The following is a 22,413-nucleotide window of genomic DNA, read 5'->3' on the forward strand; positions in this document are numbered from 1 at the left end:
TGTGGCAACGCAATTAAATATTGTTGGAAGTCAGCGCTGTGTATGTCGTCTTCGCAGTCCTTGTCCTTCGCGCTTTACGTTATTTTTGACGACGAAGAGTCAGATGAATCCGAGCATCAACTTGGCCAGGATCAGTGCGACGAGCCTCTGGCAGTTAGACGCCCACGCAGGCAACGAGTAGTACCTGCCAGACTACGCGACTGCATGCCCTAAAACAGCCAGCGTTTTTTTTTTTTTTCGTGTGTGTGTGTGTGCGCGCGCGCGCGATTACCTTAACGAGGACGTTAGGATTTCAGGACGGCCGAGTGTTGGCTATTTAACAAGCTGCTAGCTATTTAGCAAGCTGCTAGCAAGCGCCCCCGACCTTGTATACCACCATCTGCGGCCGAGACGCGTCAAGTGGCGGTGGGATCATATATGGCGGGTCTTTGTTCGGAGGGAGTGCGCGTTCGATCGTGCGGTGACGAGGCTGTGCGAGTGTGAGAGCGAGAGACCGTGTGCGTGTTCGACGGGCGCTATGTGCGAGTTCCTGTGCGATAAACTTGAGCCCCTGCGTTGCTCCCTGTGAGCATTCTTCCTTTCTTTTTGTTCCCTTAATAAACCAAGTTGCATTCAATGAAACCACTGTGACCTGTGGATTGCCACTATATATATCTTCAACGCGCGATCATCGTAACAGCGTGGGTGACGTTCTGCTACGATAGGATCTGTGCTGTTATACTTTGACAAGCGTTCAAACTGTTATCTGCAGATTACATTGCGTGACTACTAGGTTCGGTGGATGAGGTTTCCACCCATGAATAAAATAGTTTTTGTTAGTAATAACAGTATAGCTTACAGTGTGAATTAAGCTTGTCCAGCAAAGCGACCGTTTACGAACTGCGCGAGCGTCCTAAGCAGTGGTAAGTTCTGGATTACAGATATGTTTGTTCTATATTGGCGGCGAGGAGTTACGGAGTCGCCATCTGTCGGAAGCGCCTCCCTTGCGTAGTATATGAGGGATCACGCGGCGCGCACTTCTTAGGTTTCGCTTACGGCGCTCAATAAAAACACCACGCGGCAGCCCTCCTGGACATTTATGTAGGTACTCTCAAAACGAGGGAAGTCTTTTTACTGTCGATATAGTAACCTTGGGCAAACTGAAAGCACAGAATCGTTTACAGACGCTATCTCTTTATCGAATACGTACAGTGAACGCCACTGCGTGCGGTCGCCGCGATGGAGTCTCCCGAACCGGCTTCTTGCGTGAAAGGTACGCAAACGCTGCGAGCAAACTATGTGAAATATGTTCTTATAGTGGGCTATCTGTATAACCAAATGGAACATAACAGAATGAAGCCTAATTAATGCAGCGATCGAACGGGTTCGCAACGACCGACTGCGCGTCTCCATGCATGTCCGCGCACAATGTTTCGCTTTCGTTGAGAGCGCGTTTTCGCACCGTGCCGTGAGCTTTGGGCCACAGAATATTAGCATTTGACAGTACACAAGCAGCCATTGTTGCGTGGACGCTATCCGAACTGTTTAAAAATAATTTCGTTGTAAAGACTTCGACGCCTACGGCGACTGTGATGTGCCGTCGTGACGATTCAATCTTTTCATGTCTTCTACATTCTTGGACATTTCAATACTATTTCTCAAGTTGCGTCGCACTGTATGTTTATCGGTCTTCTCAGCGTGCGATTTCCCTCTGCTTCTTTTTCGTAATCCAGTGCATTAATTCATAACACAAACATGGTCATATATGCCATGCCTTTTTTTTAATGCGCTTCTTACCGCTCCCTTTCCATTCTAGTGAACTTACCAGAATCTAGTACCAACAAGTTCATAGACCTAATAAAGCGTCATGACATTAGTCGGACAGCGGTCGCGGGCGAGCGTCTCAGTGCGCGTTTTGTACTACTCGCCGAACATCACGCAGCCCCGGCGCCGTGCAGAAATATTCCTCGCGTCTGTGCTTGCTGCATACCCGAGTTGTAGCCGATGGCTGTCTGCCGGTTCTAAGTTTCACCAGCCAATCTTCACGCAGCTCCTTGCCCTGCGGTTACGTGTGAATATAAGGCTGACACCGGACTCCGTTGCGTACGTCCGGCACTGCGGCACCGAGCAGTAGCCTACCATGCTGCACGCCTCCAAAGGCAGCCAATACATATTATAGTACTTTCAAATGTTGTCAAGCAGACACCCAAGGCGGTAAAGCCTCACCACTTAATCAGAACCGCGGCGCAGGAGGGACTTTAAACTTTCGTTTTCAGGTCGCCTCGGCGCTTCCTAAGCAGCCGACGCGGCCGCTGTGTCCACGTGATCCCTCCTGCACGTCACGCCGACGGTGGCGCCAGCTTTTCCAGCGCATAATCCAAGCATACGGCATCAACGTTTATACATCTATAAATGTTGTGGCCTCCAAACTATGCGAGGTCGTATTGTGGCGTTAGACCGTTTTTTTTTCTTTTTTCGAGGAAAAGGACAACCGTTTTTTTTTGTTGTTGTTGTTGGTGGTGTTGTTGTGTTCGTTCCGTTCTCTACGACGCACTCTCGCTATTACGGAAATTTTGTCCTCAAAAATAGCCATCGCATTCTTATGCGATCCCTCTCATATGACATTACAGGGCAAAAAGGCCATGCCGACGCACATATAGCCTATATATATATATCATGCTGGTTCACCATTGCAACCGCAGTATATCGCTGAGTTGAGCAGCGCCATCGGCCTTATGCAGGAAGGCTAGCGTAGACATATAGTGATTTCAAGCCTACTAGACTTTAAATGCGTGAGAACGGTGCCGGTGTATCACAATTATTTGACAGCTCCTGCCGCTTAGATGTTTCGTGGTTGCCTTAGGTTGGCCGTACACGAGCATGCGCTAGCTCTTATGTTATATGTTTTAGTCCCTACGCCAAGCGATCAGATAGTGAGCGGATTTATCATTTCGTGCTAGCAATACAGATACACCGGTTCTCCTCGTTGAATTAAGACCGATATTCGCAAAATAGTTAGCAGCACACACACACACCGCGGCTGAAATGCGCGTCACATGTTTGCGCCCCCAAGAGATATTTCCGCGTACTGTAGTTACCGATGCACCGAAAGGCATCTTAATTCGATGACCTTGTATGAACGGACATTGCGTAAATTTCACAAAGTACGATCTAAAACATGTCGAAATCGTTCCGCAGCACGCGGCAGCAATACTTTCAAGCAGCGTCGCGCCGGATCGCACAAGCCAGAGAGGAGGAAACGCTCGTGTAGAGGGTGTTGTCGCGTCGCGCCCTTTCTTCCTTGCCCGATGAAAAGGGATTTGCACAAGATGTTTAAATTTCGCGCGCTAGGCACGCCGGTCGATCGCAGCGTCCTACTAGTGTCGTCATCGCAGAAGCGTTCCCAGTTCTCCCATTGTTTTTCTGTACAGACGACACACTGCCACATTCCATACACCGTACTTGTGTCGTTGCCTGCCGGCAGCAGCAGGAAGGAGCTACTGCCGCGTAAGCGGCCGATTTTAAGATGCCGTTTCGTCTGCTAAGCATTGTGCTTCCGAGACTCCGAGATTGTTATCGCCAAGCAACAATAGTGCGGTTAATGGCGCTGGAATCGCCAGTTCAGTAGCTACGCCGGCGTGGTCTTTCGAATATGTCATCAGTAGTGCAGTAGCACGTGTTGTTTATTGCTGTTTCTGTCGAGAATTCAGCGGTACAATGGAAGTTAGCGAAGATCCTTTGCCGTTTTCAAGGCCAAACAACTCTCATGTAGTTACCTGGCTAGATTTTCTGCTTGACGATTCCCTACTTGAAAAGCACCTCTCGAGGGAAAAACCAGGTACGCATGTACTATGTTTCTGTACTTTATTGTTAAAGTAAGAACGGGCGTCCGCGTATAACAAAAGGCGCGATGCAGCCTGTGGCTCATGTCCACTCCGAAATTACTTTCCGTCGGACCGCTTGGCTCATCTGCAAGTTGTAACTTTGGATCGGGAAACTGACGGCTTATGCGAAATTAGTTTTGTGGAGAGCTCTTTATCAAAATGACCTCACCACTAATATTTAGGCTCGTGATAATGAGCCATTCTGTTCTGAAACGGTGGACTGCAGTGCGCTGTTTCCTAGTAACTATAATTGTTTGCACTTCACTCTTGTGTGGGCTAGCAATCTCGGGCCGGTCCGGATGCTTTCGTTCACTGGATCTGTTGTCATAATTATGAGTCGCTCCTCTGTCAGCCGGAAATTTTAGAACCCTGTATAAGTCGAGCTATAATGAAATTCTCGCGCGCGGTCGATTCGCGAAGCGTGATTGAGTATAGCAGAATTAAAGTGAAGCGTGCTTGAACTAGGCGTGTAACAGCGCGAAATGCGCGTGCGGTTCGATCTACATTGACCCAAGCACTCTTGGAAGCAGCCATGTGTCAAGGGTACCAGGTTCTGGGTGAAAAGCTCTGCTTGTGTACATCTAGAGTTATCGTTTTCTGATTAGGTCATACGCGGCTCAAAGCCACTTTGAACCTGCTTGAGCGTCATTCCACACCAAATCAGCCAGCGTTTTTTCAGCCGTCACAGATATTGTTGAAACAATTTCCGCATGTTTGTTGAAGTTCAAAACTCATTCTCCCTGTTTATATTTCTGCCCAGACATTTTCTAGCATTTTGGCGAAAATTTATTGTTCTTGCCCAGCTAAGCTAGAAGGCACTAATCAATTTTTTTTTTTTTCATAGAGACATTGTGCAATCCAGACATTCAAATGGTGCATATGTCAAGACTGATGTGGTGTGACTGCCAAAATACCCAATTTTTGAAACATTTTAACATTTCGAGTGCACTGGCAAAAGTGAGTAAAATTGCAAAGTTTGAATTTTCTTTTTACAATGCAGGACAATCCAGAAGGTACGAAATAAATATAGAATGGTAGCCCGGTTGACGTGGTATTCAAATGTTGAGTAGATCACCTGTAAAAAACAAAAAAAAAAAAGAAAAACTAAAATTCTAACTTTTTGCAAAAAAACGTCATGTTCAAGGGCAAAAAAAGTTTCCTTGGTGGTCAGCCAAAAAATATTTGTAATACGTCATTACATAGCCCTACATGTCTGCTATGCATGTGAGAAGTCACAAAAATGTAATATTTCTTAAACGCGAAAAATCATTTTTTTCAAATGTGCGTACGTGGATGCACTCAGACAGCATAAATATATGAAGCCTTGCCGACTAGCAAGGAGAGATTGGTAATAAAATGAGCCAGAGAAGCTATTCAACAAGCTGCGACTGGCTTTTTTTTTTAACACGAAAACAAGTGCCGCAGCCTCGACTCATATATTTTTTTTTCCTCCCATGAATGCAAAAGTGGACGTTAACCATGTCTGAGCTCATCAGCCTGAACAGGGATCATATGAATTTTATAGCCAGTGTAACATCCAACACCAGAACACTTCGTTCATGCTCGTGTAGGCTTTTAGTTTTAATTATGAAGGTGTTTCCTATGTCCATCGTCTTATGAGTCTTTGGGTTCAGGGAGCAGGGCACAAAGTGTCCTGCATGTTGCAGTGCATGCCGATATGTTGCACTGTATTGCAGTGTGACATGTCTTTTAAAATGCTTTGTGTGAATGATATCAGTGCTCTTTCTGGATTTACTGGCTACTTAAATGCAAATATTTCATTTTATTAACAGCATGAAACATATCTTCTAACTTTGGAGGAATACATGATGAATTTAACACGTCGATATTTCATGTGCAATGGCTGTATGGTTCACCTGGCACACACCAAGGACAAGCTGCATTGAATTAGAGCGTGTGACTCTTGACAATAAAACGCAGACCATTACACTGTTTCTCTGTCATCTGTGTTGCACACAAAGCCAGCTTTGTTGTCTGCGTCCCTGGCCGGCAAGTTTGGGCACCTGTTGAAGAAAAGCCAGTGCTGACACAGAAGTTTAAAAAAATTATTTCTCGCAATTAAAAAAGAACCCCGTTTTATAACTTCTCACATGCATAGCAGACATATCAAGCTATTTAATCATCAAGTGATGTATTGCATATATTTTTAATCCAAATATCAAAGCTACTTTGTTTTTTACCTTGAACATGAACCTTTTTGCAAATAAAAATGAGCTTAAGTTTTTTTTTTTTTTCTGATAATCAGTTGAACCTTCAAAGGATAAAACATTTTTTGGGCGTGCTATGTCGGCTGGGCTACTATTCTGTATTCAATTCCTGCTTGCTGGAGTTTCCTGCATTCCAAGAAAATAATTCAAACTGTGCAATTTTACTAGCTTTTGTCAGTGCGAAAAGCATGCTAAGTGTTATAATGTTTGGAAAATTGACTATTTTGGCAGTCGCATCACTTCACTGTCTCGCCATGCAACCATTTGAACGACTGGATCATACAATGTGCCTCTGAAAAAAAAAAAAATTCTGATTGATGCCTTCTAGCTGAGCTGGGCAGGAAAAATAAATTGGCACCAAAATGCTACAAAATTTCTGGCAAAAAGATAAACGGGGAGAACGAGTTTTGAACTGCAACAACTACGTGGAAATTTCTTAATCTATTTCTGTGATGTTTGAAAAAATGCTGCTTGATTTGGCGTGGAATGACCCTTGAGTCCAATGCAGATCGGTTTCCATGCACTTAGAGTGCTGCTGCACAGTACTTTTCAAGCATGCTTAATTCCTTCTCTGTATTCAGTCATGTTTTGTGGTTTGAACGGGTCCATGCCGGTTGATTTTAGGGCTGATCGAAACGGTTTGTGTAACAGTAGTGTAAGAGATAGCTTATACTACTGCCACACAAGGAGCTTCGAACCTGACTAAGGTTCAAAGCATGGTTGAGAACAGCAGCATTCAACAATTGTTGGAAATGGCATAAAATTTCAGTGGGCCAGATTCCTGTAGGTAAAATGATCAGAGAAGATATTGTATTGACATAGCGTGAGCAGCTCCGCTTAACCAAGGTTGTACATGTCAAGCGATTGTAGTGTTTGAATGCCACACTAGAAGCATGGAGTGCAACATAATACTTTGTGGTTGCAGTGGTTGCTCGTATGGCCAGCAAGTGTAATTTATTAAGAAAAGTTTGGGCAGCATGAAAGTTGTTATGTAGTAATGTCATTGTTGCTTAAGTTCTTATATATCTTAAATTTTAGTATAGACAGTGCCATGATTATTCTGTAAAAGCAGACTTACCAAAATCTTTCAACTGACGAATATTTTTTGCCGTTTCTTGTGATGGTTATTCATTGGTCACCTTTCTGCAGATCCTCCTCCATACGAACTTGTTATTCAGTTTTTGGCAAATGCAACTGAGCCACCATCTCAAGGACCGAATGGAGGCACTGTGCAACAGGCTAATGGCCTCCAAGGCATGGTCAACCTAGATGGCACGCCAAATGAACCAGGAAATTGTATGCATCACTTCCTTTATTATAATTTTACCTTGATGATCTGTATTGCTTGTTTGCATAAAGTTTAATTGCCTCTCAACAGGACGTATATGTGCAATGTGTCCCGATGTGTAGTCGAAGAGATAAAACATTTAGTTTATTTAGGCATGTATTGTTGAGTTTACTGGTTCAGTCTTTTAAGTATTTTCTGGTCAAAGCAAAACACTTGTTTACAGAGAGCTGGTTGCGTGTTTCTTAGAAACTAAGTGGTTCTAATTCTTGAAACCTCAACAGTTCCAAAGCAGTCTTGCAACTTGCTTTAGGAAAAAAAAAATTGTTTTCATTTGTCTTCAGGCTAGTAAAAAAAAAAATTGTTTCTGTAAATCATTATGAACAATACAAAGGAATTGCAGGTAGATGGAGGCTTGGTATCATAGGTGTGCGCAGGGTTTTTCATTAGGGGGGGGGGGGGGGGGCAAACTATCTTGCGCATGCTTATGCTTGAAATCGATCAACATTGGCACTGCTGAACTAAAACATTCTGGTGTGGTGTGTTAATGTAGCTAATGTGTGCCTTGCAATACTAAATTACCTTGCTGGAACATATTTTTCATGCCTATGTACTGTCTATTCAAAGTTTAATTACATATATGCAGTGTATGCATTATGATTTGTTAGAATTTAAATGACAGATGCTTTATCCAGAAATTTCATTGTGCTAGGAAAATAATGCTGCTCCAAGTTTGGTGCACACCATCGAAAGCATGATTATTGGTGTAGATTGAATTCACTTGGCAACAATGCAAAAGCAAATCCTAGCACTGCATAATGAATGCTAAATTAATTATTGCTCTTTAGAAGTATTTTTTTTTTTTCATGTGGACACTATAACAGGCTCACCTGAGGAAGAGCCAGGCAACCGGAAGTCACTGCCTCTTAAGTTGCTGGCCCTGAAAGCAATAGCTTTCCTCTGTTGGAACATGGACCTTTGGGAGCAGAAGTAAGCCTGGTTGTCATGCTTCACATGTTTACAAAACTTGTTTTTGTGCTGGCCATGAGCCCTCAATATAGACATTTTATAATGTGACGTCGGCCTGCTGCTACCTATTATCAGCTAAATTGCTTTAAACAAATGAAATGCTCAGGCACGAATTGTGGGCCGGCATGAATGTGCTTGCAAGACATTTGATGGTTAATGAAGACTAGGCAAGCTTTTTTTCTCTAAAAGATGCTACATAGTTTCGCCTATGAAACCTGCATTATACATGTGTCACATCCTACCCCCTTGTCATTCCCTGGTTATCTACTGTGACCGACTTGTCGAATATGTTTACTTTTTGCAGGTTACCACTGACAATGCAACAGACGTTGATAGCAGAGCTCCAGAAAGCAGTTTGTTGCTCTGAGCTGAATGAGGAGGAGAGGCTGACCAATGCTGATGCAGCCTTTGCCTTCATGATCAAGTCCCGCTGGGTTGTACGCACTGTTGTGCGCTCCTCTGTGCCTACTAGGAGTGCCAAAGGGATTCCTGTTCAGCTGTGAGTGCTCCTCTAATAGTCCTTTTACTAAGACTGTGTGCAGTGCTTGTATTTCATGTAGCAACGACTTGCGAGCTCGGCCATTCTACACATTGTTGGCTTACTTTTGTCACAAAAAGGATTATCTGCTCATGCCATGCTGGCTACAGAGTAGCTGTGTTTGCAAAGCTAAACAAGATGAGGGCTTTATTTGTGAGTTGTGTTGTGTGACGTAGTGACACATACCATTTTCACTATTTCACGGTGACACATATCAGTGTGGCAAAGCATTTTTGGCTCTCAAGCTTCTGTGGTGCAGTGCTATGATCGTTGGAAAAAGAAAGGCATCAGGGTTGCAGTAATTTAAATTTGTATAGTTAGTATTTCTGGTTCCACATACTACAGTTGAACTCACTTATAACGATACTGGTTTTAACAATATATCTGTTATAACAATGAAAAGCTGCTGCACCATCAAGTTTTGTATGTTTTCTATGCGAAATAACCCACTTACTACAATGTCCCCATGCCGCATTATCGGTTATAACGATGAAGTCTGGCTGCTGGGTGTCCGTGCCAAAATTTAATGGAATGTGAAATCCTTGAAAAGAAAAAAGGAAAAGTGAAATGCGAGCTGCTGCACGATTGCCTGCCACCCAAATTGCCACCGCGCGCTTCTCACCATGAGAGGTGCACGCTAGCCTCGCGCACATCTCTCCCGTCACCCTTCCACCCCTCTGAGCACGAATGGGCTGTGGCCATAGCTCTGTGCCGCGCCACCCTCCAAAACATAAATGGACCGCGCCAATTGCACTGCCAGCACTGCTCCCAGATTGTTAGCTGGGCCCTCACAACAACCATTTCAGGCAGCATTTTAGGCTGAGCATTATTTCACTGCTTTCTTTTTGCTGTGTTTTAAAAATGTGGTGCATGGTTAGTCTAATCATATTCATGTCGTAGGTTTTCTAATGTTTGTCCATTCACTTGCTATGTAAATGAAGTTGATGCATGAGCTTGCATTCTAATTGTGTTGCTTTTCTTCTCAGCTGATTGTTCTCCAGTATGAATAGAACTGCAGAGGAAGTTTGGAACTACTTTAAATATCCTAGTGTAAGGTGCAACATCAGAGTCCGAATCATTCATGTTCTCATAAAATATTTGTGCCATCCCAAATGTGCATGCTCTAGAATTGAGGGTTGTTGGTAGGTGAAATCTGTGTACAGAAAGCATAGTTAGGGTTTATTTATTCTGCTGATGTATTTCTTACTGACATAACTTCCTCCTTGTAATTACCTAATTAGCCCAGTCAACCAATGGAACAGCATATTATGATGCAAGGTTTTTTAATCTTTTGTTTTTATTCATGCAGTCTCATGAGGTGCTCCATTAGAGTGGTTCTACTCTACTTGCAGTAGAAGAGTTTACTGGACTATTAGGGCATATGTTCTGTGGGATCACTCACTAGACATATTCAGAACATTTTGTATGTGCAGACTGATATTGGTTGGCCTGGTAATGCAGTGTGCATTGGCATGCACTGTTTTTTTCTTTTTCTCCACAACTAATTACCACTATTAAGTCATTCTGATCAGTACTTTTCCTCCTCTTCCCTCATTCAGGCACCTGCAGGATTAAGATTGTGTGGGTGTACAGTGAATATTCCTCCATTGAGCCAATTCACCACATGATGCTGTGCACCAAACTTGTGTTAACTCAATTCACAGCAAAATAAGCATCCATGAAGTTAAAATTTGCTACAGAAGCTTCTGCATTCCATGTTATGCGTGAGCAGTCTGATTCTGACCAAATGTTGTTGTGTCCAACAAAATGTTATCATCCTTGTAAAATGCTTATTGAGGGATACTAACTTTGTATTTGGTATTGATATCATTAGAACGTTAATGAGAACAGTACAGGGGATCAGGGCTGGGAAGTAAGTAAATGAAAGAAGTCTCCTGTACTACTGCCACACACTTAAAACTTTACTCCATGTCATGCACTAAACTAAGGTGCCATATTTTGCTGTCAAATAGGCATGTACAGTTGCTGTTGCAGTATTGGTTTTTCACCTGATCCTGCAGCACAAGCTGTACTTAGTGTTGTCGGCGAAAAAAAATAAAAAATAAATAAAGGAACACTGAACAGTTAAGATTGGGAAAAATGCATACGGTATGCTGCTGTGTCGAATATATAAGATGGGAACATATTGGTCTGGTTGGACATCTGATAGGGTGCACATGTTCGTATAAACCATAATCGTTTAACTGTGCCCTTATGTCATACCACACTATGACTTCGTTCTTGTGGCGCATTGTCAGGGACACGAATAAAAAGCCACGAAGTTGTCATCTCTGTGATGGTAGTACTAGACTAAGGTATCTATTTGGACCTGTTTGTGTACCATAAGCATGTACAAAGTTGTGCATAAAGGACACAGACACAACAAAGAACGATGGAATAAATTGTAAGTTTGCGCCTTGTGTGTCCCATCGTTCTTGTGTCTGTGTCCATTATGTGCAACTCTCTACGTACTTATGGTAGTACTGGGGTTCTGCTATGCTTAGTTTCCTGCAATGGAATAGTAACATACTTCACTTAGTCCCAGGAAATGTGGGAATGTTTTGCTTTTATTTACCAGTACCTTCATTTCTCTTTAAAGCTGAAACTTCTGTAATGTTCATGTTCAAAAGCATACAGGGTACTGCATTCTACCTGGGCAGCGTCGTGGTGTTCCTGTAGCTCCCTTGGTGCTTTAAAACTTGAGTGACAGAGTGCAGCTGTCTTGCCCACTTGGTAGAGCATCAAAGGGCCTAAGAGCACCAACTACCATGTGGCTTTCGTTGTAGAACTTCAGATAGAGGAAAATGTGGTAATGGTAACTGCAGAAGACACACACATGGCAGTACAGAAAGATTGGTTTTAACTACATGAAATTTTCTTGAGTTCAAGAATATATCTGAGCATACTTGGAGCTTCTGGCATTTACCTTCTTGTATCTAATTTGTCATTATATATTTATGACCCGCCGTGGTTGCTTAGTGGCTATGGTGTTGTGCTGCTAAGCACGAGGTTGCGGGATGAAATCCCGGCCATGGCGGCCGCATTTCGACGGGGGCGAAATGTGCCCATGCACTTAGATTTAGGTGCACGTTAAAGAACCCCACGTGGTCGAAATTTCCAGAGTCCCCCACTACGGTGTGCCTCACAATCAGAAAGAGGTTTTGGCACGTAAAAACTCCATACTTTATATTATATCTTTATGGCAATAAGAAGTTTAACATCTAAATGTTACAATTGAGCTTTTTTCGGAGCTTTGTACAGAAAGCAATGAAAAATATAAAAAATAGTTTCCCTGTTGGTTAGTCTTAACATAAAATGTTATCCGCTGTCCTAGCAGTGCCAAGGTTTATTGAGAGACATCTGTTAAAAGACCTCCTTTGTTTAATGCATTAAAATCATAATAAATTGAATCTGTTCTGAATATTGTATGTTGAGCTACTGTGAAGAAATGTTATGCCGCAGGCAGCAAATACAAACTGAAATAAGAGAAGCCAGCAGATAACATTGTGAACCAAGCCCACAACCAAGGCAAAAGAAGGTCCTTATGCTACACTATTCCAATGGCACTTGAATGGTGCCACAAAGGCATCTTGCAATCTCAGTACACTGAACTCCATGGCGCCTGTTATGGATGAGGTGACTGTTAGATTCTTGACAAAATCCTGCAAACTAGGAGACAGTAGCTCACTGCAAGAAATTATTTTTCTTTTATTCAGCCCTGGGCAAGTGGACCCAACTGTGGTAACTTCAGAAATGGCTGATGCGATTACAAAAAAGGTGGGTGCCCTATTATTCAGAAATTTATAATTCAGAAACTGGGAGATGACACACAACCAATTGAAAGAATTGTGTCGCTTACCAGCTTTCATACAGTGCAAAATTGTGTAGGCATTATGCAACGGTCAAATTTGTAACTTTGTAAATTTTTAGCCTGAAGTTCCCACGAGAGGTTGACCTCAGCAGTTCTTAGGGGGTCTGGGGCATCAAAACTTAATTACAAATGTTTTCTTCCTGAGCACATGCAATAAATTTCTTTGAATTGCAACACATGACCTACATGTGTGTAGTAATTATGACAATATTTATCTTCAGCACGATTTTGTTTTCTGAATATGTCTAACGTTCTAAGCTAATGTGACTGAAGCAGTGTGGAATTTCAATGCTGGCCCATGGATTTTACAAAGCTTAGAAGAATAGCTGCCATGATGCACACTTGGGCGAAGTGAAAACAAGCCACTACTTACAGAGCAGGAAATTGAGTGTCATGAGATCTCAATGTGTCTTGTTAACCACCGGTTGAACACAAAACATACTAGCAACACTTTTTCACAGATGTTAGTTTAAACAGAGCATTATCATTTGTGACAACACATTTGTCATTAGGTTTTTCCAGAATAAAACCTCTTGAGCTTAAGAAGCTTGTTAAGAAGAAAAATTTAAACTCAGTTAAAAATGCTATTTGCCATAATAGCAATGACTTTTCTGTAATTCTAAGTGCAGTGACTACGGCGGTCTGCTGCTGAGCAAGAAGACATGGGCTCAGATGCCAGCTATGGTGGCCACATTCTGATGAGGGTGGTATGCCCAAATGCTTGTCATTAGGTTTAAGTTGAAGAAGCCCAGGTGTTGAAAAATCACCATGATCACCACTCTGCTGTGGCATCAGTAATGGTCCCGAGTGCAGCATTTGGACATGAAACAACAACATTTTTCCCACACAAAGAAAAAGAACAAGCAAGGAATTGAAAGTTGAAACTTTTATATCCTTACTCATTTAAATCATGCGTGGGCCATGTCCTCCTTGTGCCCTGACTTTGTCATCTCATTATGGTAACATAATTTTTGGAAGATATCTAAGATTGTTTATATCCTTAGCTTGTCAGGAATCACAGTATTGATTACTTACTCATTTAAATCATGCGTGGGCCATGTCCTCCTTGTGCCCTGACTTTGTCATCTCATTATGGTAACATAATTTTTGGAAGATATCTAAGATTGTTTATATCCTTAGCTTGTCAGGAATCACAGTATTGATTTTGCTTGCTGTTTACATGCTTGCAGTGTGAAGAGGAATTGGAAGAAGCAGTGGCATTCCTAGAAAAGTTGTTGTCTCTGCGAACAACAGGCGGATTGAGCATACGAGTTCCTGCATACGAAAGTTTTTCTATTGTCAAAGCTGAGATATTGGATCCTGAACATCATTTGGAAAAGGGTGTAACGGCCACTGTGGATGACGTGTGTTGTCAGGTGAATAGAGCTTGTCTTTAGAAGTTTCATTGGAAATGTTACTCATGCTTTTCTTGAACATTAGTGTAAATGTTCTCATTTTGTGTGCTTTGAGTGCTGTTTCTTCAGGTACAAATTGCACAGAATAATATATAATGTGCCTGTTGTGCTAATCATGCCTCCCAGTATACCTATGAGCAAGCAACTGTCAGACATATTGTTACATTTAATAGCATTGGAGCCATTAAGCTAGACTACTAGAAAAGTATCTTAGCTAAGCAAACACCTGTGTCATGACTGAAGATCATTGCATGCAATATTTTCAGGCAGAAAGATATATACCAAACTGACAAATTGCCATTGTGTATTTTTGTTTGTTTGCTTGCTTGTTTGTTTCAAAATACCTCAGAGGTGTCCATAGAGGTGCTGAGTCAAAGGCAAATCTTAAAGAGTATCAGTAAAACACAACTGTTTCAATAACAGGAAATATCAGCACATACGGTGTGAATAAGCACAGATAATAAAATACAGTGTAAAAAGAAAGGCTGCCAACAGCACCAAACCAAGACATCCAGAGTAGAAAGAAAAAAAATGCAAGGGAAACAAAATAAGCAGAAATATGTCGCACAAAACAAAGGTCTGTAAATGAGAGGCGATTGCATTGTAACTGCCTTGTGCAAGCAAGGTCGTCATATACAGAGGTTTGCAAGACAGCAGAACACTGTCAAAGTGCATCCCTGCATTTCAGATGCTGCGCACTGTGTTAACCAGGTGAATTCAGGCCAACATTCAGAACGAGGCCCAAATAAGAAGAAAAACAAAGGCCAAATAAGCAGAACAGCTAGTTCAAAAATAGACCAATTCAACTGGTGTATCCTCTGCAAATGTGTTTAAAATTTTAGCCAATTTCATTTAAAGACTCATTTTACAAATTCTATTTCCATACACATTTAGTGATCTGGGTGACTATGTTGCAAACATGAAGGAAAGCAGTAAAAAATTGGTGTGATGACTAATTAACCATACACTGCTTAGATAAATTATGGTGATAGCTTTTGGGATGCTTTTTAAGTTTCTTTTTTTTTGTATAGCTCAATCCCAGCAAGCCCCCCAAAATGCTTCAAGCAATTAAATAATTTTACATGTGTATTTGAAAGGCAGTAAGACCCTATCCGCTTTACGATGAAACCTCGTTAACCGATACGTATGCAATAAGCTGGTACGGTTTATGCGGATACAAAGAGCATCATGTTCAATGGCTGCTGAGTCGTGGATTTGACTTTACTACTTTTTAAACAAAACTACTGCTTAAGTGGGTACGGTTTAACGAGGTTTTATTGTAATAAGCTAAACTGGTCACTCTGCTGCTAACCATTTATTGATATCTTGCTGGCTATATGTGCATGCACTCTTAAGCAGGCATATTTGTTTGGTTGTTTCTGCCAGACTTGATCCAGTTGCTGAGGGAATTTGTCAGGCTCCATCCAACTTATGAAATACAGCGGAACCTCATCCATACGTGCTGGAAAAAAAAATTGTAGAAAAAATGTACCAACTGGGAAAACGTATGATCTGAAGTCGCTAAAAATCTGGCAGACTCAACTGTAGTTGACATCTACACAATGTGAAGCATTGCACGAATCGTTGCAGTACGAGAGGTCGACGCGCATCAAGCTGGGGGGGGGGGGGGGCCGAGCTGTCTCAGATGCACATTGTCTTGTTTACGGCTTCAGCAAGCTTACGTTTGTGCTTCTCAAATTCGACCTGGGTCAGAAGCTTCTTCAAGCGAGGCATTTTGACAGGAACTTTTGACGTGGGACCTGAGCCACTCTAGGCGCGAGGTGTCTTTTTCCTGTTCTGTAGTGTTTTCAGATGATGAGTGGAAACCGAAATGAAATCGAGCTGCTACGCTGGAATACGATGCCTACGATGCCACCGGCCCGAAACATGACTCTCACTCAGCGCTGCCTGCAGCAGGGAATGGCGCCGTGTTTGGGCTGTCGCCTATTAAAAGCATGCAGTACACTTCCAATGATGCTACACCCCCACGCTGTAAAACAGATAGGTGAAGATGTTTATAACAATATAGTTGGGTTGGTGGTGATACCTGTGAGTGCGACATGCAACGTCCCGGGTGAAGATTTGATGGTACTGGAATGGGTAACTTGGTTTGCACCGGTGTATTCGTGGGAGACAAGTTCGAGAGTATTTCGGGGAAGCTGCTGTGGCTTGCGGCTACCACCTACTAATCGCCCACTTTCTGTAGAGGACACATGCATGCTCATCCAGACACATCTCACTGCAGTACATTTGAATCCTCGAGTCGTGCACAAGGTTCTCCATATTGCTGACAGATGTTCAGGTGTCGGTTGTGTGCTAGACAGTTACAGTGCAGTTGGCAAGCTTTCTTCTTCTCTGTCAGCCAGTCTCTCCTTCTCTATCTCTCAACTGCACGTGCCTCGCACCTTTTCTTGTTTACATGGGATCTAGCAGCAGGAAACTGTATTATACAATTGCAGTTTGGGGGTGTACTGAACGATGGTATCAAAAAATTGTTTTTCCGGGAACATATGAACCGATAAAAAAAAAAGAAGCATGACTGTATTGGGTCATTTTTTGACCGTGCCTGAATGACCCATCTTTTGGGTCATTCAGGCACGGTCGTGGAGACTGCGAGGGAACGGAACACCAGTGCTGACGTCACTACGCCGCGGGTTACGGTCTCCGCTCGCATCGTCAGCAGCAGCGCGTGGCGCTTGACGACGGGGCGGAGCTACAGCGAAATTTTAACCGACGATTACGTCGCTCTAAGCAAAAAATCTCCCCCAAAATTTTACCTGCATGGTTTGTAAGATTCCCGCATCTGTATATGAGCGTCTTATTGAATTCGACAGACTCTTCAGCTTCCCTTTAAAATTGAGTGACTGTTCATCTCGAATTTTCGATTTAGGTTTTCAATTTTTTATTAAAAATTGGCTAAAATCAAAAATTTTCAGAAAACGAAACTATCAAGTTTACAACTCTGTTTCTCAGCAAGGAAACATGATATCACAATTCTGTGAATTGCATATGATAGTACATCTGCGGTGGACAAATTTGATAGGTTACACATAAATCTAAAAAAATTCTGTCATATCGAAATACAGCTTTTTCAGAACCCTTGTAAGCAACGTAACAAATTCACGTAAGATATAAATTGACATATCGAATTTGTCAGCTTTGATTGATCTAATGGTTGCTGTTTACAGAACAGCGATTTCTGTTCTTGATGCAGAGCAATTAATTTATGAACTTTGCTTGTCTATATTTATCGAACTTCCGTTTTTTGAAAATGTTTTTAACAAGGTTCAGGCCCTAAATCAAAATACTGCTTCCAACAGTCACTAGAATTTACCTTGTTCTCTCGAATGCAACACATTTAATTAAAATCGGTCCAGGGGCTGCATCGGAGTTGGGCCCGGGCTAAAGCTTCCTCTTAAGCAGATCGGTACGCTAGACGATTATTTTCATGGCTGCAATGTGGCGAAAGGGCAACGTCTGCTTAGCCATGTAAGTGACACTGAGCAGGTAATCGGAAACGACATCGTATGTGCCACTGGAAAAATCGTCGGCACATACGATGCGTGTTAGCTAAAGTCGTTTTCGCAGTTTCCCACAAAATGTTTGCTATAAATCCGTGTTGTCTCTGATGGCGACAACGGACTTCCATCGACACTGTGCGGAAATAAACAAAATATATCGCCGCATAGCATAAGTACGACATGCGCACATAACTTTAACTAGTATGTCCCCTACAATATAGAATAGAGGCAGCAATGTAAATAGCTTGGCCATTTTTTTAACAGTGCTCTAGAGACGGAAGTTAAAAGTATTAGCAATCATTTCTGCTTCATCAATGCCGGTGCGACCAAGACGCGGGCATGTATCCAGTAACTCGATCGATCGGTGCAGTGGTGACGCAGGAATGAACTCTGGTCATGTTCAATGCATCGTGCACATATTCAAGTTCTCAGCACGTGTGAACTTTGGTCACTGCTAGCGCATGCAACAGAAGTGGTTTCCATTCTTGGGCAGCGCACACACAAACGAAACACGAGTAAGAAAACAGGACCAGCACTGGTCGAACAATTGATAGTTTTTATATGAATACTATATTTAGTCGCATAACGATCGCACTTTCTTGTCAAGAGAAGTGACGCAAATTCATGGGTGCGATCATTACGTGGATTACATTTCCCACGAAAAGAAACATTTTCTTTTTTCATCATGTAAGCAGGCGGCTGCCGGCGGAGCAAGCCGAACGCGCTGAATGCGATTATTTTTCTTCTCGTGAGTACATTACGTGCATTGAAACAGTTCCCCCCACCCCTTTAATGAATGCCTCCGAGTAGCAGGTGAGCATTGTCATATAGAACAGTGGTGCTGGCTTTACATTGCTAATTGTACAGCTTGCACCACCAATACAAAATATGGACAGAAGAGAAATGAAAGGGACAGCAGTAATGCCAGCATTTGTACTTTTCTTTTCACTCTTCTTGTGTACACATTTTATACGCGCCTAACCATTCAAACTACCAAGTTCCCCATACATTTCTTTTTTGCACCTTATGGCAACGCGGTTGCCTTCTGGTTGTGTAACCTTTTACTTCTGTGAGGTGGGAGGGGAGCGAGCTTGTGTTAACACGATCAAGATTGTGCATGGGCTGGGCATGTTGGCGCATGTCTTCTTTTCTAGCACGGCCATGGCTGCGCGCGACTGTCAGTGTAGCTGATCATATATGCAGCCCTGTTTTAGAGGTAATCTGCCACGTCTGCAAAGACTGAGCTACCTCAGATGGCATGGCATTGTGCGCTGTCTTCATGCACGTTCAGTTCTGGAGGTTGTGTAATCGCAAGTTTCGGAGATGCATAGAAGCGAGAGGCAGGTGGAGCGTTCACTACCCGCTGCCGGTGCTTTTCATGATAGCGTTGTCCAACTGCGGGCAACACGATCAGCTACAGGGGCAGAGTTGATACGAAAGTGTGGCTGGCTTCACTTTGTACTGCCGATTTGAAGATGTCGCCGACATAGCATGAAACCGTATCTTTCGTCGCTGACTTTTAAATTCAACAAAATTATTTTTTCTTTCTCATTCAAATTGCCTTTTTCTGATTGCCCGATAATTTGCAAAATTTTGTGATCCCTTCCGTGCTAAGAAAAATCCATCATAGACTGTACTTATTTGCGTAAAAGTTCTAATTTCAATATAACAAAATTTCAGTATGCAGAAGCAAATCGCTAATTTTACCGACTGCGTTATATTGAGGCTTAACTGTAGCTTGAGCTGCACTGACCCATGTATACTCAAAGGCGCCAGTGCAACACATGTAAAATTGGCGTACACTTCGTTCCATTTCTTTATATTTCTTTCCATTTGAAGATTTATTTGAGGCTGTGAACGTTTTCAATAATTTATCTGCTACAGCAGTAGGTGCTTCTAGACGCCAGAAAACATTGAATACATCAAAAGCTAATTCTTTTTTTTTTTCTAGTGAAGGAAAGAAAGAAAGTATTATAATTTTCTGTTATCAAAGCATAGTAATGAGCTTTTTGATTGTTTATTATTTATATTGTCAGCACAGAAGTCATCCTATAATAAACTGGCCTCCAGCTGAATCACTTGAAGTGAACAGACAGTCAAGCTGAGAAGAGCATAGGGGAAATGAACTTCTTTCTTATTGAACTGTCTTATTAATTATAGGTGATGATTAAAGTTGCTATAAACTTCATATTAAGAAAAAGGGAAATGAAAGTAGAGGAAAAGACAACTTTGGTGCTGATGGGAGCCGAACTTGGAACCTCCACATCATGCATGCAGTACGGTGGCAATTAAACAGCGGCAACAGCAATTCCTGTATTCACTTTCCCTTGTATTTATGTACAGTCAACCACAAGAGTTTACGGACCATGAGATCTCGGAAAACGTTCAATTTCTGAGCAGCCTGTAACAGTAGTCACTAAAACCTTACATCACAACATTGTTCACAAATACTGGTAGGGAGTGTAAATCCGGATACTAGGCTGTGTTGTGAGCATTTTCTCAGATTTCGTGACCCGCAATATTTTGTGGCCGAGTGTGCATGTACGAAGACAGCACTGCATATATTACATGGTGGTGGATGTAGAACATACGTTACACATTAATTTACCTTTGCCCAATGTGGACATGCGATGTAGGACCAGCACCGGACCACTAGCTGGCATTGATGACTGCTCCCACAGATAAACACTATAGAGTGAGACTAACTCCACACTGAATAAGAGCTTTGCTACTCATTAGTAATATGAAGCAGCATGGCCCAAGAACATTCAGAGAGCCTGTCCAGCCACATTCTTTCTCATGACCAATGTTACACAAGCATGGGCCCAAAATCATTTAGGCCCCTCTACAAGTTCATCAAGGGGAGTTTATTGATTTGGTTCCCGCTGGTGTCAAAGTTGTCTTCCACTTTAATTTCTTTTTTTTCTTTTCATTAAGAGTATAACATTTATTGTAAACTTTACTAATTATATTTATACTGTTCAATAAAAGCACTTTATCTTATGCTTTCCTTGGCTTCTGAGATTTCATGTGGTTCTTACCAAAAATCGAAACCCTTGGTTGCCCTTATTCTTTGTGCTGACATTCTGCTGCTGTTCTTAAATTGATGCGTGTCTTGTAATTATTAAAAAACTATAGTTGCAGTGCTTGCATAGCTAAGAGTTAATTTTGCATGCTGCGGAAGCCATGTTTGTAACTTATTGTAATGCAGTTTATCACTTTTAAAAAAAACGTGGCTAACTAGTTTTTGCACTTCATCTTGGTGCGAAATGGTCCTTTTTTCTTTCATAAAAATGTCTCAGGGACATAATTAGTGGTAGGCACAATGACCTTTCATTTTCATATGGTTGCATGTTCTACATGTTTGTGTCCACTTTACTGAGACAGCAATGGAAAGAAAGGATACATTTTTCTTTCATGGCAGCATTAGAAGTGCTATTGCTCTTTCCGTTTGCAGTTCATTTCTTCATTAAACTTGATGTTCTTCACCATTTCTAGTTCTGATTTATTGCCACTTAGGCCCAAAGAAAAATATTTGTTAATTTAGTTTTAGTCGACTTTTTCTATATTCACCAGGAACAGGTGTGCATTTTAGAATAGCATCTGGATTGATTGCCTTTAGCAAGTGCTACATGTCATGTCTCATAGACGACACATCTGGCTGCCTGTGTATGCCTTAGACGCTGCCTGGGCATTGTGGTGGTACCTTTGATGGGTTTCTTTTTCTCTCTGTTTGGTCCTGCTTCAGATGCTCAGAAATACATCTCTTTTTTTCATGCAGAATATGTTTCATCCAATTCTTGGTTTTGGATGTGTTTCATGGAATTGTCAATATAAATGGCAACGATACCTTGTGTACAAGCAGCTTATCATATGCTTTTCACCGTTTCAGGTATCATACGAACTTGGGACATATCATTTCTTCAAGGAGAACTACAAGAGGGCTGGGGAGCTTTTTGAAACTGCTCTCTCCCTTCATCCAAAGGTGAGCTGTAGTAGACCACTAGTAAAGCGAGGGAAACACTAATCCTTTGAGTTCACAACCTTCAAAATGGTGTTGTTCATATACCGGGTGTCCCAGTTAACTTGGAACAAGATATCGAAAAAAACACATGAGCTCTAGAGAAATCATACCGACTGCATAGTAGCAGTAGTCATTTGTACTTACAGCCAGTATCTTTTCCATCTCAAAATATTAATTAATTTCTTTTAATTAGTGAACTTATAATTATTGCTTCAATCACAAACATATCAATTACAGAGTTGTAGGGCACCTCAAGTAACCTCCAAATGCAGCATTTGTTTCGGGCTCAACTTTGCCTCGTTAGATTTTCCGAGAAAAAACAAAGGCGCGTGACACATCCAAAATATGAAATAGATACGAGCTTGCGTGCCACTACTCAAGCGCTGCCAAGTGAATAGCCATGGATACACGGCTTTACTAGCGGTGGCAGCTCGATACAGGGCTTCACGCGATGTGATGGTTGCGGCATCATAAGAACACGCTGCCGGCACATTGATAAGCATATTGGAGCCGGAGGGGGGGAGGGGGGGGATTTCGAAGCCGGAATACTGTGATGGCACACTTGGGACTGTAATTTTGTGCACTCATCTTGTTCTCTAGATAGGTGAGCCCAGAACGTATGTTCCTTTTGTTCCCTTT

General features: G+C 42.1%; 1 protein-coding gene across 1 annotated transcript in view; it reads left to right on the forward strand.

Moving 5' to 3' along the window:
* Positions 1–3,476: 3,476 nt before the first annotated feature.
* Positions 3,477–22,413, forward strand: part of IntS8 (integrator complex subunit 8) — a 108,036-nt gene continuing 89,099 nt past the window's right edge. The window contains exons 1-7 of the mRNA XM_050191011.3: positions 3,477–3,817; positions 7,241–7,387; positions 8,261–8,366; positions 8,710–8,904; positions 12,660–12,720; positions 14,005–14,190; positions 21,643–21,735. Coding sequence (XP_050046968.1) covers positions 3,697–3,817; positions 7,241–7,387; positions 8,261–8,366; positions 8,710–8,904; positions 12,660–12,720; positions 14,005–14,190; positions 21,643–21,735 — 909 coding nt within the window. The 5' untranslated portion in view covers positions 3,477–3,696. The remainder of the gene's footprint in view (positions 3,818–7,240; positions 7,388–8,260; positions 8,367–8,709; positions 8,905–12,659; positions 12,721–14,004; positions 14,191–21,642; positions 21,736–22,413) is intronic.

Source organism: Dermacentor andersoni, chromosome 1 (genome assembly GCF_023375885.2).
Source record: "Dermacentor andersoni chromosome 1, qqDerAnde1_hic_scaffold, whole genome shotgun sequence".
Lineage (NCBI taxonomy): Eukaryota > Metazoa > Arthropoda > Arachnida > Ixodida > Ixodidae > Dermacentor > Dermacentor andersoni.